The 26022-nt window shown below is 43.7% G+C and overlaps 2 protein-coding genes across 2 annotated transcripts; one reads left to right on the top strand and one right to left on the bottom strand.

Annotated features, from left to right (window-relative positions):
- The first annotated feature begins 811 nt into the window (after positions 1-811).
- On the top strand, positions 812-16435 carry plcd4b (phospholipase C, delta 4b). Its single transcript, XM_080478740.1, has 16 exons — positions 812-1131; positions 4021-4071; positions 4157-4315; positions 5462-5690; positions 6453-6582; positions 6848-7079; positions 7460-7661; positions 9420-9564; positions 10186-10338; positions 11166-11330; positions 12279-12429; positions 12513-12629; positions 13663-13841; positions 14078-14210; positions 14301-14450; positions 14532-16435. The coding sequence occupies exons 2-16, from the start codon at positions 4053-4055 to the stop codon at positions 14621-14623; spliced, it is 2256 nt and encodes a 751-aa protein (XP_080334866.1). The 5' UTR covers positions 812-1131; positions 4021-4052; the 3' UTR covers positions 14624-16435.
- A 1-nt stretch (position 16436) lies between these two features.
- Positions 16437-25122, bottom strand: znf142 (zinc finger protein 142). Its single transcript, XM_080478223.1, has 7 exons — positions 24655-25122; positions 24111-24332; positions 22588-23412; positions 22328-22505; positions 18526-21208; positions 18077-18182; positions 16437-17988 (listed from the first exon to the last, which is right to left on the bottom strand). The coding sequence occupies exons 1-7, from the start codon at positions 25058-25060 to the stop codon at positions 17483-17485; spliced, it is 4926 nt and encodes a 1641-aa protein (XP_080334349.1). The 5' UTR covers positions 25061-25122; the 3' UTR covers positions 16437-17482.
- Positions 25123-26022: the final 900 nt, after the last annotated feature.

Genomic DNA, 26022 nt, shown 5'->3' with positions numbered 1-26022 from the left:
ATGTGTCCGGAGGCTGCAGCCAATACAAACAAACAATATATAACCAGACAGGTCATTCTTTAACAGAGAAAGACAATCACCCAAACACAAATGTGTACGTGAGGTAAAAGCTAACTACTGTTCCACCATTCAGACTTTAAACCAGATTTAAGTTTTTTTCTTTTGTGGCGCTCTCTCATAATATCTGTTACGTTTCCAAAAGAACAAATTTAGTTGTGATCAAAATATGTGTGTTCCGAAAGCAGAAATTCACTGGTAAATGTGAAGTTAAAGATGAGCCGTTATTTAACCCGTCCAGCACCAATGTCCTGCCTCGAGGTGGACACAGAAAGTTTGACATTCACTGGATTTTTATTGCTTCTTCTTTGGCCCCATGTTACAGATTTCCATCTGCTTTGACGACAATCCCGCAGACGCAAAGATAATTCTGAGCCAAATCCTCACATATTGATCGCATCAAGAGCGTTGTGATGACCTCTTATTACACACCATGTACAATAAGTGTTTGTCATTGCTTTATCGTCTTTATCTGACCTTCTCCCACATCTTTCCACAGAAGTTACTGCAGGTCCTGCAGAGCATCCAGAGCCACTGCAAGAAGAGAAGGAGGAGGAGGAGGAAGGAACGCAGCAGGCTGAGGGGAGTGACTCAGGCCAGAAGGCAGAGAGAGAAAGGAGGGGGGGTGGGGTTTGGTTGGGGGGGTCTGTGGCTCATGGACGGTGGGAGTGGCAGGAAACAGAGGAAAGCCGGTGGGGAGGGGGCTTGGTCTGTGTAGAGAATGAGGATGAGGAGTATTGTTGGGAGTGGAATCAGGTTTCTGGAGGAAGGAGAGAGAGAGAGAGAGAGAGAGAGAGAGAGAGAGAGAGAGAGAGAGAGAGAGAGAGAGAGAGAGAGAGAGAGAGAGAGAGAGAGAGAGAGAGAGAGAGAGAGAGAGGGAGGCTGGGCCACGCTCCCTTTCAGACACTCCCAGTCGTTTAAAGGCACTGATCTGCTCTCACAGGGTCTGGATTCTCTGTCCGTCTGGATGTCAGAGTGGAGAGCCAGTGTGACGTACACACCTCTCTCTTTCACCCCTCCCAGGAAGAACTCTCTTCTGAACATCTAACATCTCTAGAGGATTCTCCACTTTTGGTAAGTATCAGTATCCTCCTTATCGAGATGGATTGTAAAGGAATGAGTCAGTCTTTCCTTCTTTAGCTGCAGATTTTGTAGTAGTGATGCAGTTTTTGTCTCCTGTTTCTAATTTATTCTGGACAATCCCCTCTCCCCCCTCTGCTGGAGTTTCTTATGTGGGATTTATTGCACTGGCACTGCCTGTTTGTGGCATTCTTGGCATCAGCGTCGGCAGGAAAGAGGCACTCTGGGGTAAAAATCAGTGATGAGGAATAGTTTTCAAAGCAGATTCAACCTAAAACTCCAGACGTGAAGCTCTCACACTGAAATCTATAAGTCAGAATCTGCTGGTTGTCATCACAAATGTGTTTGTTCCCATTTTCCATCATTTCCCCCCCTCCTGAGTCACATCGTTATGTGTGTCTGTTTGTGCATGTGGTCAGTGAGCTGCTTGGATGAAGTGTGACTCATAAGCCCCAAAATAAAGCCAACCAAAGAGCCACATAGAAGTCTGGAGTCGGAGGGAGGGTGTGTTTACCTTTTAACTGAAAAAAAAAAAACTAGGATGGAAAATAACTCCTGCAGTAGGAATGAAAAGGAGTCAGTAGCTGAGGAAAAGAGGTCCAGCTGTTTTCTCCCTGCGATACATTCCTCGCATCCTGTCAGTCCTGGCTGTGGTGAGAAGTGTCATCTGCCTGGATGAGGTGCGGTGGAACGAAACAAAGATCGTTTCAGAGGACAATGAAAGGAAAAGATGGTCGGCACACGGGAATACAACCGCTCCGACTTCAGGAAAGCTTCTGCTTTCAGGAAGTGTTTGACCGTCTCATATCAGTGAAAGGCAGAGAAAGCAGCTGAATATCAGCTTTCGGTGAAAAGCTGCTGTCATGGAAATGTAAAGTAAAGACGCTTTCAAAAAAAAACTAAATTGTACTTTTGACAATATATGAAAGTAACTGCGTTGTTACTGAATAAAGCTGCAACACCTTCAAATCAGCTGGATTATCAGTAAAAAACTGTATGTCATCTTCATCCATGTCTGTGTACTCCCATTGTTAATGCTCAGAGCATATTGTTCTCTGCAGGGAGCCCAAGTGAGGAATTTCCCTGGAAGTTGAAAAGTAACATAAGTTATGTCAGTCTGCCCGAGGGCAGCTGTGGCTACATACGTAGTTTACCACCATCGAGTATGGAATGAATGAATAATGCAATGTAAAGCGTCTTTGAGTGTCCTGAAAAGTGCTATAGAAAACCAATGCATTATTATTCTTATTGATTCCTGAGAGATGGCAGCTTTGCTTTACTTGGATTTAAAAAGAAATTGATTTAAGTTTTGGGGTTTTTTCTGGGCTGCTTCTGGAATAGCTTTAATCACAATGACAAGTATACAAATGCTTCAACCAGAAAATGGTACATAAGAGCACAGCGACTTTGTCCCATTTGTGTTCATTTTATGAGACTCTGATCACCTTGAGAAGTGTTTTTACAGGATTAAACCAAATTTGATAGGAAATCAACTGGAAAGTTGGTTTGTTTACATGGTTCCTTTTTGCAAAATGACCCTGAATTGATATTTTATCAATATGTCAGTGATACAGCAGTATAATATTGTGAAATTAGGATTTGAAGGGCACAAAACAATGAGGATTCATACATTTTACCTGACCTGACCTGAACTGAACTGAGACCCGTAGGCAATAAAAGTATAGTAGTGTTGGACGTTACATTGAGTACGTTCACTTTTTCAGTTTTGCCTCTTATTCTGGTGAATACTGTCGTCCAACTGAGATATTTCTTCTATTGCAAAAGACAAAAAGTAAGATGCTCACCAGAGGTTTTCTAAGTGTGGCATGACGAGCGTGACCTCTCAGGTCTTCACATTGAACCCCCTAAACCACCTCCACTGATCTCAGTGCTGGAGTTCCTAATATTTTCCATGTAAGAAATACTTGTTGAAGATATCTGTTCTTGAAATTACAACCTTGATGCTTGATTTTGTCTCAAAACTTGAAAATTCGGAGGTAAAATAAAGGTGGTTAAATCCTTCCCACCCCCAGATTTTTCCACCAATCAGACTCAAGCCAATCGTCCACTTTGAAAGCCACTCCTCCACATGATACGTGCCTCGAGCATCATCGACATCTGTGTGAGATTTCATGGTAATCTGTCAAATAGTTGGATTGAGGCAGCAGCTCTGTGCCGAGGTGCTCTCAAACCGCCTCCAGAAATCTTACTGTACTGTAAGACGTGGCTGCAACAATCAGAATAGTGGACATTTGTTCTCTTAAAGAAAAAGACAATTACGATGACAGGTACTTGAAACAAAGACTTTCTTTCAGCTCCCGGGTACTATTTGATCTCACTGCAGCACACATTCTGCTGAGTGGTTGTTCTTACTCAGCATGCAGGCTGCAGGAGCAGCACACGCCGACTTCTCTCCTTTCAGCTAATGAAAAAGCTGGAGATTAATGCCAGGACACAATCAAGATTCATGCCGACGTGCGTGTCTTGAAAGTGGAAAGGGGCTGTTAAATTAACATCATGGTCCACGGTGCAGGGATACATTGTGGTTGTGACGTCAGTGGACTGGTGCTTGGATAATAAGGTTTTAGAATTACATGGCTGCTGAATAAGTGAATGCAAAAGCATTGACTTCTCTTTTCCTTCTAATGTCCAGCTGCTTCTGATTCAACACAGCTGGTTATCTAATGCTACGCCAGGACGTTTCATCTCTGTAAAACAATCTAAACAAAATGATTCTGAATAGGACATGAATAATAAAATGTCGCAATAATTTGTGTTTACACTAATAGGGTGGATGAGCGCAAAGTTTGCACTGAAAGTATTCCGTTTTGGATTTGGGGAGGAGTGAAAATAAAAAAAATAACATCTGCTTCTTCTCCGCAGCATATTTCCACTGGCATGTGTTAGGGGCAGAAATGGATCCCGAAGGCTCGCGTAAGTAAAGCGCACTCGGACCGCAAAAGCAGGATATCTGGTAAATTCGTATTATTTACTATCTGGGTTCGTACCGACTGCACAGGTCTCCAGGATGACCCTCACCTCAAGGTGATGATGGCAGGGTCGACTCTGAGGAAGGTCAAGTCTCGCTCCTGGAAGAAGCAGAGACACTTCCGCCTGCTGGAGGACGGACTGACCATCTGGTACAAGTCCAGATGGGCAGGACGAGGCCACTCCACCTGTGAGTACAGCAACACGTTCACCATTCAATCAGAGTATTCTATATTGTATTCTTATAGGAAATCAAGTCAAACCAGAGGGTGCTACTGATACTAGGACTTTTGTCAAAGGCTGAAGGCGACATTTGCAAAAATAAAAAAATAAAAAAATGAAGAAGCACATAATTGAATTTCGCCAAGAGGCTTACATCAGTACAATGGAGGGCTTTATAAACTGAATACCAGAAATAGATTCTGAATGAGCCTCATGGCTCCCACATTCTCATGATTCAGAATCACACAAGTTCATTACGAAAGAGGTGAATAATGTTTGTCCAGAGCAGGTCAAATTCTCAGGTTTTGACCAAAATATCAACGAGATTGATGGCAAAAATCGAGAGCAGGTGATAGATCGCTCGCATGATCTTCTTCTTTACTGTCTGTTCCTAAAGTCAGGACTGAACTGGGGGGAAAAAGACATTCAGGTTTGCGGCTCGGTTTGCTTGGAGGGAAATAGAAAAAGACCTGAAACTCAAAAAGCTGGTTTCACTGGACTGTTTTAAGAAGTTGCTTGGTGACTTGGAGACAGACACATCTGTCTGCAGATGTTTTGAATGATGGACTTAATTTAAATTTATTTACAATTTTTTTTCGTTTTTTCAGCAAATTGGCATGTTTAAAAATGTATTTTCTTGATTCTGTGTTGTTTCTTGTATTGACGTTTTCTTATATCTTATATGTGTACAATTGCCTGTTTTGTCTGAAACTTGTTTATATGATGTACTGCTGCCTGTCTTGGCCAGGACACTCTTGAAAAAGACATTTTTAAACTCAACAAGGTTTTTTTCTGGATGAAGAAAGGCTTAACCCCCTTCAGAAATGAATAGGTATTACAGAGAGGAAAAATCATAGGGTGGATAGCAGGGAATGGACCCTCCCTTTGCTGTGATAACAGACCTCTAGTGTACCATGTGAAGCATTTCATTTTGTATCATATTGTAATTAAATCAAACCCTTCACATTCCTCTTCAATGAATAAATTGTCAGTTGCTGAGCTCACGACCCACGACAAAGTGTGAAACTGCATGATGAATGATATCACATGGAGCAGAAACTAAATCAGGACCTAAAAATAGAATCTGAAGTGTTATTTTCTGCTCCTGGTGCAGTCTCGGTGACCGAGGTGGAGGCGGTGCGCGAGGGTCATCAGTCCGAGGTGCTGCTCAGCATCTCCGAGGAGTTCCCCGCCAGCCACTGCTTCACTCTGGTGTTCCATGGCCGTCAGGGCAACCTGGACCTGGTGGCCGACAGCCCGGAGGAGGCCCAGGCCTGGGTCCAGGGCGTCCGGAAACTCATCCACAAAGCTCAGACCATGGATGAGAAGGAGAGGCTGGACCAGTATCCTTTCGCTGAGCGGTGGCTTCTTCACACATCCTCCAACGTCCCCAACTTCACCACATCCACCACATGAATAAGCATCAGATATGAGCTTATTCATTTTCTTCCATCATCCATCCATCCATCCATCCATCCATCCATCCATCCATCCATCCATCCATCCATTCAATCATTCAAGTTAGGATTTGTAAATTTTTTGTATACATTTTCTAATACCGGTGTATTTTTATTTTTTTAAAGGTTTTTTACTATATCATCAGATATTAACCTTTTACATGTCGTTTTGTTTTGTAATTTAAGAAATGAAGACATTTAAATTTTATTTAAAATATAAATTGATATAATAATAATAATAATAATAATAATAATAATAATAATAATAATAATAATAATAAAAAAAATAATAATAATAATGAACAATATTTTTTTAAATGGGCAATCCACTCTTCCCCTTCAAATGTATGTATTATATTGATATTTTTTGTAATGTGCATATTTTATAACGTTATGGTAATATGCTCATCAGTGAGAACTAATCATCTATCCTTTAATATAAAGACTGATTATAACAGAAGCATAAATTTTTTTTTCAAATGATTAAATTCCAAAGACAACCAAGGAGTGTACAAGGTGTACACTATTTTTTTTTAGGAAATTTTGATGTAAGAGAAAATGTTAATATTTTTGACGTAGTGAAATAAGAACAGGACTTGTGAACTTTCTCGTCTATTTGAGCTGGAGTTTGCCTCAGCGTCTTCTCAGATGGGTCTGGGACTGGTTTCACAAAGCCGACAAAAACAAAGATGGGAAGATGAATTTCAAGGAGGTGAAGACGCTGCTGAAGATGATGAACGTAGACATGAATGAAGAACACGCTCTCCATCTGTTCACGGTAAGATTCACATCTCAAGGTCGATGGATTGAGCTCTGCCTCCACGAGTAGGTGTTTAAGTGTTTTCCAGCAAAACTTTGTTTCTTTTGTTTTTTAAGCGCTGTATTGTGATACTACGGAGTCATTAAAACATATTTGTGCTAGAATCTAATAAAACAAATTGTTGGTTTTTAAGGAACCTGAATGTTTTAAATCCCAAAAGTATGTCAATAATGGTTTGAAACCCGAACCAGTAATTGTTTAAGTGATTTCTTCCTTTCTGCAGATGGCCGACAAGTCTGAGAGCGGCTCGCTGGAAATCGAACAGTTCGTCCAGTTCTACAAGATGCTGACTCAGAGGGACGAGGTGTGGAAAGTCTTCCAGGACTACTCCGGAGATGGAGAGAAGCTACTGCTGGAGGAGCTGGAGAGTTTCCTGAAGATCGAGCAACACGAGGGGGAGCAGAGCGCCCGGAGAGCCAAGGAGCTGATAGGCCGCTATGAACCCTCAGACACAGGTCAGAGGTTTTTACAACATACTGCTCGAGGTGATTTCTCTGTTTATAAAGTGAATTAACTCGATTGTTGAAGATTGTATTTTCCAGCTTTTCAACGTTTTCACATGGTCTCGTTGGTCCAAAAATGTTTTATTCAAAGTTAATTGCTTTTTCTTGATTTTCATCTATTTGACTATTGGATCATAGGAGCTGCATTCAGAATCTGCTGTGTCTGTGTGAGCTGGACTGGCTCCGCCCACACATGTCCATTTTGGGAAGAGGAGGAAGTCCTTCCTCTCGTGGTGCCATGTGCCAGAGCAGAGCTGCCGAATTGTGCCAAATGAGCTTGACTGGTTGATTTTTGATTTCTTTTTCTGCAACATATCTTCTGTGCTGCGCAGCCATCAAGCACGACGCCATGTCCTTAGACGGCTTCCAGATGTACCTGTGCTCCCAGGAGGGCTCCATCTTCAGGCCCAACTTCCTGGACCTGCACCAGGACATGAGGCGTCCGCTCAGCCACTACTTCATCTCCTCCTCACACAACACCTACCTGCTGGAGGACCAGCTGCGAGGACACAGCAGCCTGGAGGCCTACATCATGTGAGGGACACAACTCAAGTCTGTTGGACTGCCACTTCAACAAAATCCCAAATAGTTGATCACTGCAGTGAAAATGAAGATGACTCATGATTATACTGTGAAAACATAATTTTTTTTAATGAAACTGTGAAACACATCAGCTTACAATTTAAGATTATGTGCAAATTCAATTTTATATGAGAAAGCTTTGGAGCATTCACAAGGAATACAATTTAGTCTCTACTAAAACAAGATGGAAATACATATTTTAAGATGATAGAGATATAAACAGAAACTATGTATTTCATCTCATGTGTATATTCAATGGGAAATACTGTCCTTAATGTTTTACAAGTTTTTGGCTCTAAAACACTCAATTCCAACAACGTGACTCATGCAACTTCAAAATATTCACAGAAAATCAGCTTTGAACTGATGGAGATCTGCGTTTTGTTTTTAAATGATCATTTGTTACAATTTTTATGCATCATGAATTCCATGTAGGCAAACAATAACTTCTTCTTTTATAACATTTCATGAACTTATACAAACACTCCTTCCCAACTCCCCTAAACAGGGTCCTCTAATACAATTTAAGTATATCAGAAATAAGTAAATAGAATTACATAAATGTGAGGTTAAAAATGAAATGAAGAATAATTAGGTGCCATTGAAAACAGCTTTTTGAGAGGGCTGCATTATTGACTACAATGTGCACGTGAACCTGGTTCTAGATGCTTTACAGGAAGTCAACACATCAAGGCTAAGTACAGAAAGCCACTTGGGAGGATCACGTTGAAAGGAAATAACATTGTTTTGCTGCCAAATGTTTCCAACTAAGACCACAGAGACCTGAAACACTTACCTTTTACTGCGTGCCTGTCTATGAAATAGACGAGGTGGAATAACTATTATCCAAGGAACTAGTTTATTCTTCTTATTGTTTTTCTATTGCTGGATATCACTGATACTTTTGAACTATTACCAATGCTTTATTTATACTATTTCCACTATTACTGGTACTTTATAGATATTTTTTAAACTTTGCTGGTAATTATTGATACTTTTGTACTATTACTGGCACTTCATTGATAATTTTTTATCACTATCATACTACTATTATCTCTGTCTCTCTCTTTCGCTCTCTCTTTATCAGACACGTTCACACAATAGAGCTACTGCTCTTTCAACATACTTACGTAGTGATTTACATACTTAGTAGTATCCCCTCCATACTTGTCTGCAGCTAGCGGCAGGCACACACAAAATTTAATTTGAAATTGTTCTAGTTTTTATTATAAACTTTTATGTATACCGTTACTCCCATTGAGACATGTAGTTTCATCTACAGGAGAGACCTACTTGGACAGAAGACAACATTTAGTTACAAACATTCTACAGCGTGGTATACAGAACAATTTGTGGATAAAATAGGGTGAAATAGTGCCGAGCTGGTTGAATACTTTCTCCAAACCCTTCTGAAGGAAAGTCAATTCCCCCCAACGTCTCCCCCAAAGAAACAGTTTCCTTTCTATGTTAGGATTTTGGTGAACTTCAAGTATGTTTATGTTTATATGACATGGACACTGCAATTACTTTTGTTGTTTTAATATGCGGTTCCATTTTGAGAATTTTTTTTTGTTAATTCTTATTAAGTGAAGAGTACAAGATCCAGTTCCAACTTGGAAGAATGTCAAACATGTTAATGGTGGTAATTGCTTATATGTGCGTGTGTGTGTGTGTGTGCGTGTGTGTGTGTGTGTGTGTGTGTGTGTGTAGGGCCTTGAAGAGGGGCTGCCGCTGTGTAGAGCTGGACTGCTGGGACGGCCACGATGGGGAACCCATTGTTTATCACGGTCACACGCTGACCACAAAAATCCTCTTTAAAGACATCATTTCCACTGTTAAAGAATACGCCTTCAAGGTGAGCGGCTTGCAGAAACAATGTCAGAGCTCACGAAACGCTGCACCATCCAAACGCACTCACATTTTATCCCTGATCTCCTCTGGTATCGTACCCATCCGCATCTCGCCAGAAACCATTTTACTTTAGGTCGTTTAAACAAATACGTTTTCCCCTCAAACAGAAGAAATCCAGTACAAAACAGCTTCTCCGCTGATTATAAGTTATGATAATTTCATTTTGACTGCGCAAGAGTTTTAAGCACCATATGTACTTTACAGCAACCCAGCCATTAAGTGCAGACACAGTGTGTTTACCCAGAACAGAAAATTGTTCTTTCTGGATGTAGTGAATGTCCTCCTGCTGACAGACCACATGGAAATCAACCAGGAACATCTCCAGTGTCTCCGCCTCTCGGTTTTATCCTGCTCAGACTTCCCTGACAAAACACTGGGAAGATATGATGAAGAAAGCTGTATTGTAGGACTGTGGAAAGTTCTGCTTCATGGAAACAAAACTGTTGCAAACACTGGCGGCAGTTTTCACTGCTGAGTCTGGGCGAACTGGCAGAAAGTCGGAGTGAGTCAGACAAGAAAATGTGACTTTTTTTATTTATTTTTTGCTTCTTTTGTGTTTGTTAAGGCGTCAGACTTCCCCGTCATCCTGTCGCTGGAGAATCACTGTAGTGTGGAGCAGCAGACGGTGATAGCCCGACACCTTCGCCACATCCTGGGAGACTCATTACTGATCTGTCCGCTGGGAGGCCACGACCCCCATCAGCTGCCTTCCCCACAGGTCAGAATCCGTCTGAAGACTTTTTTTTCTTAAAATATACAAGATCAAACATTCAGGTAAGCACTCATTTGTCCAGGAAGGAGACATCTCAAATCAAAGAGGGTCAACTGGACTTAGTTATACAGTATGTACTCATCTTTCTTCGTACCACATGACCTTATGTCAATCCAACGATCACAACGAAGATTGCGAAATACAATAAAGTATCAATGAGCTCCGCCCTCTGGATCGTGGGATAAATAACAAGAATGTCTCCTGATTGCTTTGTGGGTGGATTTCTTGTTCTGGACATCATCATTTGGTGATAAAATTATTTTGTTTGTCCAACGCTTTAGTTTACTTAAAAAAAAAAGGACTGAATGTGACCATGCTAACATTGATTCGCTCCACCCTCGTCAAGCCACCAGGATGACTTCACCCACACCAGTGAAACTTTAATATCAACACCGATTTGGAGACATTTTAAAGATTGTCAAGCAGTGCCTTCTCGTCCATCACACACAGATCCTGAAAGCACTGGTTTAACTTTTACCTCTTCCATTAAGGCACTCAGGACAATCAATGCTAACTTGAACTAATGGCAAATCACCTTTGAGGTCGTTCGCCCGAGGACTCAGACAATTAAATGGTGAAGCATTGCTGCATTTAGTTAGAGGACAAGAAAGTGCAAGAAGATGGAACATGTTCACGAGCAGCTTGAAAACAACAAGTACTTTGTTCCAAACAACCAGAGATACAGACATGGAATTAAAAAAAAAAACGTGTATGTCCTGCTCTGATTTTAAATGATCTGTGCATGTAACTTCCGATTGCACCCGTTCAAACAGGAGCTGAAGAGCAAGATTTTACTGAAAGCCAAGAAGATTGGCGGTCTGGATGGCTGTCCCGAGGACACCCTGACGGACGACGTGAGCGACGACGAGGAGCTGGCCAACGGAGACGCCGACAGCCCCTCCGCTGAAGATCCGCCCGCCGATAGGAAGACAGACAAGGTGACGCAACAACATCTTCATCTGAACGAACATCTTTCTTAGGCCAGGTTTACCCGTCAATGTTTCGTTGTGTTTTGTGTGTCTGTTTGCAAGGTAATGGTCCTTGGAGACATTGAAAACACGGCTCCCAGGGTAGAACTTACAGAAAATAGTGGTTCAGACTGTGCGTCTTTGGTTCACCTGTAGGTGGGAGTGAAGAGGGACTGAAAAGAGAAACCGTATCAGAGTGGATGGTGAAGCAGAGCAGGAAAGATAGTAAGAGGAGACAGGAAACCAGGCTGGGATGTGAGCGACAGACAGGCGAGACCGGAGAAAGAGAAGGCAGACAGAAGAAAGAAGCAGGAAACTGATCTGTTGAAGGCAGATATACCACCAAGATAAAGAAGAGAGAAAACTGAATCCAGTGGGCTTCTTTGTGGGAAAACACACACACACACACACACACACACACACACACACACACACACACACACACACACACACACACACACACACACACACACACACACACACACACACACACACACACACACACACACACCAACAAACATGACAAGAAATATCCAAAGAGCTAAGAATTAGAAGTGTTGAACGTATTCATTGTTACATCATCAACCTTTGTCTTGTCAATTTGGTATCCACAGATGTGAAAGAAAGAGAAATGAGCTTTATCCACGTTCATCCAGCAGTTTCTTTGTACGTTTTTTTTCCACGAGCCTCGTTCTGCTTGACGTTTACCATTTGCACGATATCTGTTCCACCATTGAAAAACTAATGCGAGCACCATAACTTTGTAATTTGAATCTTGTGCCAATCCCGAGCAAGTAGTGTCAAGTAGTGTTATAAAAGATACATGAAAACTAAAGCTTTATGTGGTATTCTTGTACCATTTGTACAACACACACACTGTGTGTATTATTTTCGTTGACTGTATATCGATTTCTGCAGAAGTCCAAGCTTTCCCGGGAGCTGTCTGACCTGGTAGTCTACTGCAAGAGTGTCCACTTCCACGGCTTCGATCACGCTCGCTCTCGCGCCAAATGTGACGAGATGTCCTCGTTCTCCGAATCCAAGGCCAGAAGACTTGCTAAGGAGGCAGGTATGGTCAAACTGAAAGGGCAGCGTTTGTTTCATCACGTGGAGAGAGATTGGTACGCATCACATGTGTCGTGTATCCTCCAGGGTCGGAGTTTGTGCAGTACAACATGCAACAGCTGAGCAGGATTTACCCCGGAGGCCTCAGGACCGACTCCTCCAACTACAACCCGCAGGAGATGTGGAATGTGGGCTGTCAGATAGGTGAGGGTTCAATACTTCCCTCTGCTGGATAAACAAAACTCTTCCTTCGGAGTCACTGGTACTTCCTGTCTACAAAGATGTACGCTGCATCTCAGCAGCTCATGGCTGTAACTCATAAAATCATTTTTGGGTTACTTTCAATCCTCAACATGTCAAATTTTAATGTACGCATGGATGCATGTATGCAGTCTTGCTGTGGCACAGCGGCTGAGATGTTACAGTCAATGAAGGAACAAACAAACAACAAGCAAACAAAGGAATGGTTTATTTCTGGTCATATTTCAACACATAGAAAATAAACTAAAGCCAATGGATTATTGAACCCTATCCTATCATTTCCATGAAATAATTTAGAATATGGGCAATTTACAAACAAAAGAACAAAAAAATGACAACATAAGTAAATAGTCTTTTTTTCTCATCATCAGTCTGAATCATAACCTGGAATTGTTTTAGTCAACAGCAATTTATGACATTTAAATTCTTCACTGAGACTTTAACTCCCAGAACAGGAACACATCTGTATTGGGCATCAGTTCTAATTTTGCTCAAAATAAACAATTTTCTTAAATTATATTTTTCTCCTCTCAACTTAAGAAAACTAAATACAAACAGGAAGTTCTGTATTCTGAACCCGATTGAACCCAATGTTTTTTGAATTAATTGTTAATGTAAAATGGATGTCGTCAAGCATGGAGCATGTTCACATAATCAAAGCTTCTTTTTATCACCCTGATTCATCAGCAAATCTTTAATTTTGCAGCGATACAGATAATCTGTATGGAGGTTATCAGAATGGAGGCTGAGATAGAAAGCACAGCCTGGCAGCTGCAGCGCTCTGACAGAACAGATGCTTCCTGTCACATCGCCTATCACACCGCTGCCATCTGTTCTGGATAAAACACAGTCCTCCAAAGCCCCCAGCTCTCTTAACTACATTCATTTTAACTTTGGGAAACGGTGGTTGTACAGCCGCCCACAGTCAATCAACAATTAAATTACCTTAAATTTTCTTTCGTCTGTTTCCCTGAAGTGGCCTTGAACTTTCAGACAGCGGGTCTGGAGATGGATCTAAATGACGGGCTGTTCAGGCAGAACGCTGGCTGCGGCTACATCCTCAAGCCAGATTTCATGAGGGATGGCACCGCTCAGTTCGACCCAGAGAAACCGGAGGATTACCAAGCCTACAAACCACTACGGTTATCCATACAGGTACAAAACTGGCATGGTTGATTCATGAGAAACTCAGACGGGGTGAGGCAAGTTACTCAAATGTAACCAGAAAAAAAAAAAGGACCAAAACTTTTAAACTTTAAAGGATTTTAAATTCTATTCTAGATTTAACAGAATCTCTCCAGCTGGTTCCTCTCAGTACTCTCACTCCAGTAATAAAGATAGCAATGTATCTGATAAGCTCTATCTGTTAAGCTCTCTTGTGTGTTTGTCAGGTGATAAGTGGACAGCAGCTACCGAAGGTGAATCAGAAAGAGGGCTCCATCGTGGACCCGCTGGTCAGAGTGGAGGTCTATGGAGTACCAAAGGACCTGGCCAAAGAAGAGACAGCGCACATTCACAACAATGGTGAAAGTCAAAACAAGAAATCATTAAAAAATAATAGAAGATAATTTCTCCAGGTGGTCAACCTTACCTCCTGCTGCTCCCTTCCTGCAGGTTTCAACCCGGTGTGGAATGAAACTCTAAATTTTGTGGTCCACACTCCGGAGCTGGCGCTGGTTCGCTTCGTGGTGGAGGACTACGACAAAGCCTCCAGGAACGACTTCATCGGGCAGTTCACGCTCCCCTTCAAGTGCATTCAAACAGGTCAGCGTCACATGGAAATCCTAAACGTCAGTGGCGGAGTTGAAAAGCTTGTTAAAACCTGCGTTTTCCTTCTCCTGCCAGGATATCGACACATACATCTGCTCTCTAGAGATGGGACAGCTATCCCTCCGGCCTCGCTCTTCATCAACGTTAGTATTTCAGAGTTCACATGAAGACGTCGAGGAAGAAAATAGGTCAATGCATCTGTAAAGAAGGACTGAACACACACCGGAACATCAGTTGTGCATGATAGAGGAGACTTCAGCAGGAAACATGTTAAAAAGTTAGACTCTTATTTGATTTAGAGTTTTACTCGATCAGGATTATTCTACATAAGTAGCTCAATCAGGGTTAGCAGTGAGAAAATATTGAGGCGTCTCCTCCAGCTGGATATAAAGTGGAGATTCTACTTATCCTGCTCGTATTTTAGGGGCAGTGCATCCTCAGTTTGGACAAACGTAACTGTTTACCCGCCCTGTTTACACGACAACGTTTCATGTGACAACACCTAATCCGTTAAAAAAAAGGAGTGTATTTACACTGCAGCAGCGGACACAGAGACAACGATGTAGTTAGTATGCCGGGCCACAGGAGGGCGCTGTTGCTTTATTTTGTAATGAAACTCCACAGACGTGTGTGCAGAGAACAATACGCTATAAACGTGAGGAAAAGGGAGAGCACCCGACATCTGTATGGACCGATGACGCATCGGATGCTATCAGGGGTGAGTCTCCACTATTAAACTACTGATCTGGACAACAAAACTAGAATACTGACCGCGAGTCGTACCACTACACGGCCGCCATGTTTGTTTACAACTGGGTGAGCAGGAGGGAGGGGGAGAGATAACAGGCTGCAGTAACAGGCTCCATAGCCTCCGGCAGTCTCTGCAGGAGGGAATAGCGGCCGTGAAAGAATCTTTCCACCTTGGGAGCCGGATTAAAAACTTTGCAGATACAGTGCATCCGCACACTGGTGTAAACAGACCCCCCCAAAAGTGAAGAAAATTTTGCGGATACACTCGTTTGTTGTCGTGTAAACGGGACATGTCACAAATTAATCGTGCCACTTCAAACATAACAGGTACATTATAAGTCCGACCCTCTCAAGGTATCGCCCCTCCTGTTTTCCAGCTGAAGTTCATCACCTTCTTTTCCTGGCAACCTAGTGTTCTACAATAATCTACAACTTTTTGATTGGTTCATGTGGTGCATCTTAATAAGAAATCGTTGCCGTGATTTTGACATGTGCGTGGAGCTTTAACACACAAGCTTTTGTTCAATTTGTCGGTATCGGTATCAGATCAGTATTGGACCGGTGTCGGCGATACCAGCTTTTGGTTTGACTCGGTATCGGATCGTAAAGTAAATCTTTGGTATCACACGTCACTGAGTGGCATTGAAGCTGATTCCCAGTTGACCATTGGAGAAGAAACGCCTCCAGTCAATTTACAATTCATAGTTTACTTCAAAAATATCTTAAGAGACTTCTATCAAAGATTTTGTAGCATGCATCTCTGAACTGAGGATACGCCGTGTCCCTTATTGCATCTGTCGTGTTTCTCCACTTCAGTAAATTTAATCCCTTTATAACTATTAAATTAAATTCACAGTAAGAAAACAGCCCGGTAGTTATGCAGCTACTAACATTCAGAGGAAGATATCCGTTTTGTTTTTACAGTCTAACGTTATGTATTTCTGAGTATTTCTTTACAGCTTTTATCATGAGAATGTGACAAATGGAGTGCTGCATGTTGGGAATGTCCAAGTTGAATTAACAGTACTTAAAGCTTGTTATGCATATTTCAAAAACTGTCAGGTATCAGTGTTATGAACCGCATCATGTTTATCAATCAGCATTAAGCTGCAAAGTGCCTGAATGAGACAATTCTTGAGAAGCTGCTGTTTAAATGGTAAATGTATGTGTATATAGAGCTGTGAATATATGCAAAACATTTTCTGAAGGAATAAAATCCAGTCATTCATAAACATCTCTGGTTCAGTCTTTTATTCCATCGACATTTTATAGTTCTTCATAAAATAAACAAAACACCTATTTATAAATTCTGCACGTCCAGAGGCTTTACAGAAGGGGGAACAAGCAGTACAAAGAAATGAAGTTTTTGAGATGACACCAGCATGTGATTAAAAAATAAACTGTAATTGTTTTCAGATTGGTTAACTCTTGCTTCCTCATTGCATCAACAAAGTCCAGCTTTCCTTTGTATTAAGTAACTATTTTCCAGATGTCAGACTTTATTGGAATTTCTTTTTTCCGCCATGGTTTAGCTGTGAAACGTGACACTGCCTTTTCCTGTGAGATTTGTGTTGGAGACCAAAGGGATTATCATCTCAGTGTTTTATTCTAATACGCTCAATGCCGTTGTTCCTCAAAGCCTCCAGACTTCCTCCAAAAAAAAGGCTTGGACCTAAAGTTTTTTCAAAACAGTACTGTGAAGTCAAACGCTGGCAGACACATCTCACACCAACATACATAAGCCGGTAGTTTGTAATCAAAGTCCCGTTTGCACAGCGTTTCAAGTGAAAATGCATCGTTTTTGTGTTTTTCGTTCCGAAACGTTTTGAAAACTTGGTTTACACAGAAACAGCAAAAATGCTAAAAACGATATAGTAAGCATTTTGGGCCACTAGTGTGTTTTTGAATTGAACCCACACAAAACATTGTCCATTCACTGAGCATGTGCAGAAGAGCTATTTACTACAGCTGCAGTAAATGCGCAGCATTTTCAAAAAGTTGCGTTTCCAGACGGAATTGGAGCGTTTTCAAAAAGTTCCGTCTGGGTTTTTTTTTTCAAAAGGTTGCCTTTTCAGTGGTTCCGAGCAACCAAAAAGCAATGAAACTTTTCCGTTTTGACTTGAAAATATTTGACAGGTCATAAAACCAATAATCTGTTTCCCAGATCTGCACTAGATTCCAGAAAGTGTCTTATCGTGTAAATCTATTCTAAGTCCCAGATCCCAGGATGGGAACCAGTGCTCTACAACCCAGTGCTTCATCTATATTGTGCCTCTTCAGTGTTGTGCTGCCACAGCCTCTTCTGCCACTTCCTCTTCCTCAGTGGCTCCTGGAGGAAGCTCACACCCTGATCTTTCTCCCAGAGTCCCTTGCAACGCCTCCTTCAGGGTGAGACTCCCAGCTTTGGCGTCTCTCACCACGCCTTGCTCCACCGCCATCTCCGGGTGGTGCCTCTGCAGGTGCTTGACCACCTGGAACTTCTGCTTGGCTCTGTACGAGCAGTGGCGGCAGCGGAAAGGCTGCTGATTGGTGTGGGACAGGAAGTGGTGTCTGAGCCCAGCCGGCCAACGAAAGGCCTTCTGGCACAGGCCGCACACGTACGGCCGGTCGTCGCTGTGCTGCCGCTGGTGGGTCTTCAGGATGAAACTCGTTTTGAAGGCTTTCCCGCACTTCTCGCAGACAAACGGGCGCGCGTCGCAGTGCTGCGTGTCCCGGTGTGCGCGCAGGGCGTCCGCTCGGTTGGTGCGATAGTCGCAGTCGTCGCAGGCGTACGGCTTTTCTCCTGCAAGAAAGAACCGAATCATGAGCTCAACATAATCTAATCACAGTATAACCAAGATAATAAAAGCTTTGATTTTGTCTCTGGGTACCTGTGTGCTTGGTCATGTGATACTTCAGCTGAGTGGCCCACTTGCATTTATAGCCACACTGTGGACAAAGATACTTCTTCTCTTCTTGGTGAACCCTCATGTGAAGCTGAAAGAAGTTTTTACAGAACTTTAAACACTTACCTCCAATCACAGAAACAAAGTGAAGCTATGATATATATATATATATATCTATCTCATAAAAATATATGTCACATATAAATGTCACAGAAGTTTTGCACTTTCACTTGAGAATGTGTGAATGGGTCCTTAGTTGAAAAAGGCTGCTGAAGCTAACAGCAGGACAGAGGCAGCCTCTCTGCAGCTCCTATGTACCACAAAGTAACAAGATACAACCTCACCAACACTAATGAAATAAGTTACCATCACTATACTGGCAGAAATGGAACACTAATGTGTTTTTCACTACACTCCCAATGATCTCTTCTTACCTTCAGCCTGGACGGATCGGTGCAGGAGTAACTGCACTGCTCACAGCTGTACGGCTTCTCCCCGGTGTGGATGCGGATGTGCCAGGTGATCTTCTGCTTGTTCCGTGTCGAATACTTGCAGTCCGCACATTTGTACAAGCGTTTGCTCCCATGAGATCGGAGGTGCTGCTCCAGCACCAGCTGATGCCGACAGGCAAACTGACAGGTGCCGCACTTCAGCGGCTTCTCCTCCGGGGGCCCGTCCTCGTGTTCCCCGAGAAGGTGCTGGGCCAATAGCTGCCTTGCTTTTGCAGCAAAGGGGCACAGCGAACACTGATGTGCCCGGTGAGACTTCTGATGCCGCTCGAGGGTTTCCTTTGTCTCGAAGGACTCCCGGCAGGTCGCGCATTGCACTCGAGCGTGGACGCTGTGCTGGTGCGCTTTCAGATCGAGGTCGCTGCTACACGTGTAGTCGCACTGTTTGCAGGGGAAGCAGGCCTGGAGCTGGTGGACGCGTTTGCAGTGGTTCCTCAAAGCGATCTCCGAGCTGAACCGGGCTTCGCAGTGCGAGCAGACATGACGCAAATCCCCCGTGTGGCACCGGAGCTTGTGGCGCCGCACGTCGTCGAGCGTGTAGCTGCTGAAGTCGCAGAGCGAGCACAGCTGCGTGGGCCGTTTGTCATGGATCCGCATCTTGTGCTGACGTAGTTTCGTCATGGCCCCGAAGGTCTTGTGGCAGACGTCGCAGCTGTGGCGACCGAGCCCCGTGTGGAGGGACTCGTGCTCCTCCAGGCGGTAGCGCCTCGTGGTGGTGAACGGGCAGTAACGGCAGCGGTGAGGACGCGAGCCTTTGTGTTTGAGCGCCACATGCTGCACCATGCTTCGGTCCTGCATGCAACTGAAGCCACAGTGCGGGCAATGCAAACGTTTAGCGTTACCATTTCCAAACCGGGTTTTCTTATGAATGTCCAGAACGTGACGACTCAGCGAGCTCTTGGATTTGGCTACAAATGAACACGTGCTGCACTGAATGTCACCGGGCTGCATGCAGCCTTTCCTTTCGTGGCTTTCTAGCGCTCTTTTCTGATTGCAACCGAACGCACAGTTTGAACAACGAAAGAGCCGATGTTTCCTGGGACGTTCCGACAGGCCGTGTTCACCTTCTCCTGCCAGGGCTTCTTTTTCAGGCTCATTTCTTTCCTCATGATAGACCCCTGAAATTGTCCGACAGTCATCTTTCAAGGTTTCTCTGCAGGTTGAGAGGTGTCGTTTAAGTGTCAGAAGTCTGACTGATGAGAAGCTACACTGCTCACATTGGAATTTTCCATCTTTTTTAGTGTACAAGCATTTTTTCTGAAGCTTTTTTGAAGCAGTAACCACAGGGGAATTCTCTTGCTCAATATCTGTGGATATTTCATTTTGTGAGGACAGAGACGTCTGATCTGACGTTGCCCCATCTAGTTGTTCAGATCCCCCTTCAATGACAGCAGAGTCCTCTTTCAAAGTCAAACAAAGATTTGAAACTCCTGCAAAGTTCCTTGTCTTTTGCAGCAGCGATGGGCATTTCTTTTTAAGGTGGCTATCCAGGCCGCGTTTCTGCTTGAACTGCGTGCCACAGGCCCGGCACTGGTGTCTCTTCAACCTGTCGTGACACGCAGCGACCCGGTGATGTTTCAGAGCACTCTCCTTACGGGTCACATAAGAGCAGCGGTCACAGCGATACACATCTTCAGTCGGCAGCACCAGCATCTGCACCCGACCCTCTAGAACCATGGCGTCTGCCTGGTCTTTTTCATGCTTCTTCATGGCTTTCAGACGGATCTCAGACTGTGACGGTTGGTTTGGCCCAGCTGGATTGGCACAGCCCAGAGGCTCACAGTCACTGTGTTCGCCGTCTCCATCTGGCTCTGCTGCGTCATCGTCCCCTGATAAACCTGCTGCTGGAGAGAAGTCCGCCGCCTCCTGTAACGTTTCAATTACATTACCGTTTATCGTGGGCGCGCTTTCTGAGCACGGCTCCTCATTCTGTACAGTTGGGTTTGGAAGTGCAGTTAAAACCAGCGTGCAGTACTCCTCTGGACTGTTGACGGATGAAGGACTGTTTGAAGCAGCTTCTTTGACAACTTCCTGAGACACAACATCAAAAATATCCACAGACGTGACAGGCTGTGATCCGGCCGAGGTTTCTTCAAGACCTTCACGATCTGTTGAGCCGGATCGTTCTCTTTGGGTGTCAGGAGTTGTAGACTGCCCATGACAAACCGACGGTTTGACGTAAAAATCCTGCGTGAGCTCTGCCGAGTTCCTCTCTCTCTCCTTTGCGGCGTAGTTTTCCAGCCACTGCTTGTCTCCGGGTACGTAGCCGTGAGCTTTCCTCTTGTGGAGGAAGAGGCTGATGCTGCTGAAGGAGGAATAGTAGCAGAGCGCGCAGCGAAACTCCTTCAGCTTGGTGTGTTTGCAGTTCTCGTGGTTCTGAAGCGCTTGCCTGTAGCAGGTGGTGTAGCTGCAGTATTTGCACTTAAACACGGCGGGCTGCTTCTGCTCTCCGGAGTGCTTGGCCAGCATGTGATTGCGGAGCTCGTATTTGCGCTTGCAGGCGTAAGCGCAGATCTCACACATGAGCGATTTGGCCTGATGGCGTAGTTTGTGGCTGTTGAGTTGGTCCATGCGGTGGCATCGATACGGACACTGGTCACATGTGTATCTAGGAGGGGGAGACATACTGTTCACTCGTTATACCACACAAAACTCTGTTCTTGTATATTTTACATGACATCCAGCAATATAGGAATGCAACGGTGTTGAAACAAGAGCCTGTTTGAGTGGTTCAGCTACATTTCTATACTAATTCAACTGTTAAATAAATGAAAGACGTCCTGACAGCTTCATTCCAGGTCGTTTATCAGAGGTAAATTACAAAGAAGGTGCCACTGCATCAATCCCCAAAGTCTGAGAAAATAATTGGTGAATTTATATAAAAGACTGTGTTAATGTAGTACTGAATCCTGGAGTTCTTTTAAATGAGGCCGAAGACCTCAAATTTTGGTTTGAATTTTTCAGATATGGAAAAATATTGACTTTTTAAAAACATATATTCTGTGGCACAACAAAGAATTTTTTTTTTTTTAAATTATAGGGTTATCATGGTGTGAATTTACTGATCGGGCCCACTCAATATGAGATTGGCTCCTGAACTAAAATGAGTTTGACACCCCTGATTTGAAGAATGGCCGAAACAATCAAAAGTTCCACTGTAGCTCCTCCTGCTGGTTCTGATATAAGTGTTACACACAATGCAGTCCATCTCTGTTTGTTGTGTTGAGTGCAGCTCCACAGAGAGAGAAGGAGTTTCTGCTGTGTTGTATTTGGCGCTATAGAAATAAAATTGGTAAATGGTTTTAAAATGGTTTGATGTGTTGACTGAGCTTTCAAGACCTCAATCCAGTCAAGCATCAGTGGGATGTAAATACAAAACATGGACAACAACTCCACATTACAACTTCTTGGACTTTAAGGATTTGATGTCAGGATCTTCAAATCTAATACGGAAAGAAAAACATAAAACTTTTAGAGACCAAAAGTCAAAGCATAAAGGGTTAGGACAGTTTTGGGAGTTAAACTAGGGTCAGCTATGCTGCTGGTTCTCATAATTTCAAGACTGATGAGTGTATGTATTAGCTTTTTAAAGCTAATGCTCAAACAATGAATTCATGCATTGAATAGCTATGAGACCAAACTAACTGCAAACGCATCTGAGTATCCAAGTGTACCTCCACAAGAAATGAAGGTTTCTGCCAAAGTTGAATAATTACAAAACGTCTACCTGAGGTCTCCTGCATGTTTCCTCATGTGCACGTTGAGGTAGTGCTTCCATTTCGTGACGTAGCCGCATTCAGCGCACATGTAGTTCTTGTCATCCGAGTGAGTCAGCATGTGTTTGGAGAGGTAGGACTCGTCTCGACACCGGAAGTCACAGTGGTTACACTTGTGAGGCTTTTCACCTGAACATAAACATAAACATGAGAACTGCAAACAGTGCGAAGGAGAAAATCGTCAGGTGACAAGTGAATGCCCTCCTCTCACCGCTGTGCATCAGCACGTGTCTCTTCAGGCCACGTTTGTGTGACGTGACGAAGCTGCACTGGGAGCAGCGGTGGATCTTCTCGTTGGCGTGCAGGTGTCCGATGTGCTGCTCGAACTCCACCGGGTTGAAGGTGGCGAAGGAGCAGAAGTCGCAGCAGAGCTTCTCGCTCCCCGAGTGGCCGAGCCGCTGGTGCTGGAGGAAGGTGCTTTTATTGGAGCAGGAGAAGTCACACTCCGAGCAGTGGTAGGCCAGGTGGGTCCGGTAGTGAGCCTCCATGTCCGTCTCGCTTTGGAAGACTGCGCCGCAGGCGTGATGGCGACACTCCACCGCGTTGACGCCGTGCACCTCGGTCGTGTGTTTGATCAACTCCTTTCGCAGTGAACTCTGGAAAGAGCAGCCCTGCTGGAAGCAGGCCAGCGGCTTGTCCTCCGACACAACGTTGTGCGTCTTCATGTGAGCCTTCAGCGCTCTGCTCTGGCAAAAGCTTTCCCCACAGGCGGGACAGAGGAAGCTCCGGGTGTCGACTCCGCCCTCTGCCTCGGCGGCGTGCACGCTGGCCAGGTGGCGTCGGATGGAGTTCCTCTCCACGGCGGAGTACTCGCACAAGTGGCAGCGGTGCAGCTTTTCTCCGGCCTCCCGCAGTCTGTGGATGCGTAGCTTGCTCTTGCTGGTGAAGTATCGCTGGCAGGTGGGGCACTGGAGGCCGGGGTCCGGGAAGTGGAGGTGGAGGTGCTCCTGCAGGTGAGAGCGCATCTTGAAGCAGCGGCGACAGATGGGGCAGGTGTGAGTGCGATAAATGTGCTCGGATCCCTCCGCAAGGTACTCTAGGAAAAGACAAGTCTGTTTAAACTTGACATTTGCAACAAAACCATCTGTTACTTTAACCCGGAGGTGTCAAACACATTTGAGTTTGGGGGCCAATTTCATCTCGAGTGGGCCAGACCGGTAAAACAGTGCCATTATAATATTCAAAATTAAATTTTAAAGTTGTGGCACAGAGTATATGTGATGAGAATGTCAATATTTTCACACCACAGAAGTTCACTATTATGTCAACATACAGCCAATTTTAATAAAAACCTTCTGGTGCAAAATACAGTGAAATGTCCCAATAACGCTTAATAAATTAAAAAAGAAAAATCTATATTTTCTTTGAAATTTGTACAATCTTCTTGGTGGTTTGGAGGACCGGATTGGAGCCTCTTGTGGACCGGTGTTGGCCCACAGGCCTCATGTATGGCAGCCTTGCGTTAAACCAGCTGGAGTCCAACTGGGTCAATAAAGAGCCTCTTCACTTGGCCAAAAGTGGTAGAAAACAAGTACCAAATGAAACACAGTAAAGATATATTTGTGTAAACATGCCAACTAGATTTTTGTGATTCCACAAAATTCAACTAAGTTAAATTCCGATGTATTTTTCTCCAGGACATCCACCATCTCTACTCGGCACATGCTCAAGCCATCTCAACCTAAAACACTCAATTGAAATGTAACGGATTGAGGAGATGATATGTGTGCAAACCTTTAGATGGCTGCAGTGCAGCAGCCTGTGCAGGCGGTCTGTGCTTTCCCACTGCTTTCCTGGCTCGTTTGGACTTGTTCTCCTCCGCCACCACCTCCTCCTCCTCCTGTAGTGACGAGGAGATGGCAGCTGCTTTGGGTTTCCGTTTTCTTTTTGGCCTGTTGGACATCTCGGGATGTTGTTTACCTTCGGCACATGCAGTTGTGAGCTCAGACTCGTTTCCTGATGAAAGAAACCAAACGCAGTCGAGATTTCTGTTATAAAGAGATGCTCTCTAGTCATACAGTTCCAAGCAAACAGTTTTTTTCCTATGAAATAGCTAAAAAAGGTATTTAAAATATGAGAGAACTCAAGCTATAGAGCAGTAAAACAGCAACGGGAGGTTAATTAAATGCAACCGTCTTAAAAAGATGCTTATTTTGCATTAGTAAGCAGTTTGTTGAAGGCCAAGAAGGTTAATGTTCAGACAAGCAGTGAGACATGTGATCTATGAAAGCAGGCCAGTCGATTGTGTTTTCCTATATCAGCCAGTTTTTCCATTTACCTCCAGCCTCTTCTGGCAGGTGCTTGTGTCCACACAGGTGCTCCTTCAGCTCTTTCACATTTTGAGAGGCAGACTTGCAGCGAAGGCAGCCGAATGGCTTGTGGCTCCGCCGGTGGCTCTCCATCTCTCCCCGTGTGAGAAAGGACACTTTACAGGACCGGTAGGAGCAGGGAACGAGAGTCAGGCCGTGTGTGGCGATCAGGTGGGCTTCATAATCCCGGCGCTCGGTGCCGGCGAACTGGCAACCTGTCTGTGAGCAAGGGAACGGGCCGTCGGGGTCATGGCGGCTGTGGCTGGCTTTAAAGTGGTGTTTGAGAGCAGCGGGCTTGGAGAAGACCTCCGGGCACTGAGAACACTTGTAAGGACTCGGCTCTGCGCTGGATGGAGCTGCTGGGCTCTGAGACATAGACGTAGAACTGCCTGAGCAACTTTGTCCAGGTTTTTCACATTGATCTCCTTCTGGATGCATCGTTTCTGAAAACAGAGCACATCATTCTGTTACAAGACATGATCCAGCATTTTAGTCTATATTTTCTACAACTTTTTTTTGTAATTAATATAGGTGAATTATAAATAGCACTTGATTAACTTATTGTTTGCAGCAGCAACAGGAGCCTTACAACACTATACACAAAATCCACCATCTAAATACTAAAAATCCACCTAAAGCAGGGGAGTCAAACACATTATAGGGTCACATACAGCTCGGTTTCTTCTCAAATGGGCCTGACCGGTAAAACAGTGCCATAATAACCTTTAAATTTAAACTTTAAAGTTGTGATGAAAATGCTTAGATTTTCACTAAAACAAGCAAATATGCAAAAGTACTCAACTCTGATCACCCAAAAAACTAAATGATGATAAACAACCACAATCAAATCACATTTACAGTGACGAAAACAAATTAAAGTTGCAAGCAGCCTTGGTCGGGACCTCACACTCTGGCCCATCGGGTTGTCTGCAAAAATCGTGACCCATGAATGATTTATTTTCCTGATGCTGATGTTTTTAAAGCGGATATAATAAAATGAAATAGAGACAGGCCAACAAAGGCACACTAAGTTCACTACAGGCTTCAGTTTTTGACAATACTTACTGTTTTATGGTGTGCAGCAGAAGATTACTCATCTTATATAACAGTGACTGAATGAGTCTCATGCAAACATCTGATTGAACTGTTTTCTAAAGTTCTGCACTTTGTTTCCGTAGTTATAAATTATTCAGGAGTACCAATAAAAACTCCACCCACCCCCCCCTCAAAATAAATACACAAAAAAATTGGAACACTGTGTAAAATGTGAATATAAACTGGCACATATTATACTAAAAGTAAAAGAAAGTGAAGTAAAATACCCTAATTATGACTAA

The sequence above is a fragment of the Lipophrys pholis genome (assembly GCF_963383615.2).
Source record: "Lipophrys pholis genome assembly, chromosome: 13".
Taxonomy (NCBI): domain Eukaryota; kingdom Metazoa; phylum Chordata; class Actinopteri; order Blenniiformes; family Blenniidae; genus Lipophrys; species Lipophrys pholis.
Note: the sequence above shows the minus strand (reverse complement) of the source record. Positions and strands in the feature narration are given on the sequence as shown.

Coding starts and splice junctions, on each gene's coding strand:
- plcd4b (XM_080478740.1), top strand. Junction 4,316..5,461: donor AGGACGAGGCCACTCCACCT/GTGAGTACAGCA, acceptor CTCCTGGTGCAG/TCTCGGTGACCGAGGTGGAG. Junction 7,080..7,459: donor CTATGAACCCTCAGACACAG/GTCAGAGGTTTT, acceptor TGTGCTGCGCAG/CCATCAAGCACGACGCCATG.
- znf142 (XM_080478223.1), bottom strand. CDS start 25,060: ATGTCTCAGAGCCCAGCAGCTCCATCCAGCGCAGAGCCGAGTCCTTAC. Junction 24,333..24,654: donor CCTGCCAGAAGAGGCTGGAG/GTAAATGGAAAA, acceptor TTCTTTCATCAG/GAAACGAGTCTGAGCTCACA. Junction 21,209..22,327: donor AAACATGCAGGAGACCTCAG/GTAGACGTTTTG, acceptor TCCCCCTCCTAG/ATACACATGTGACCAGTGTC.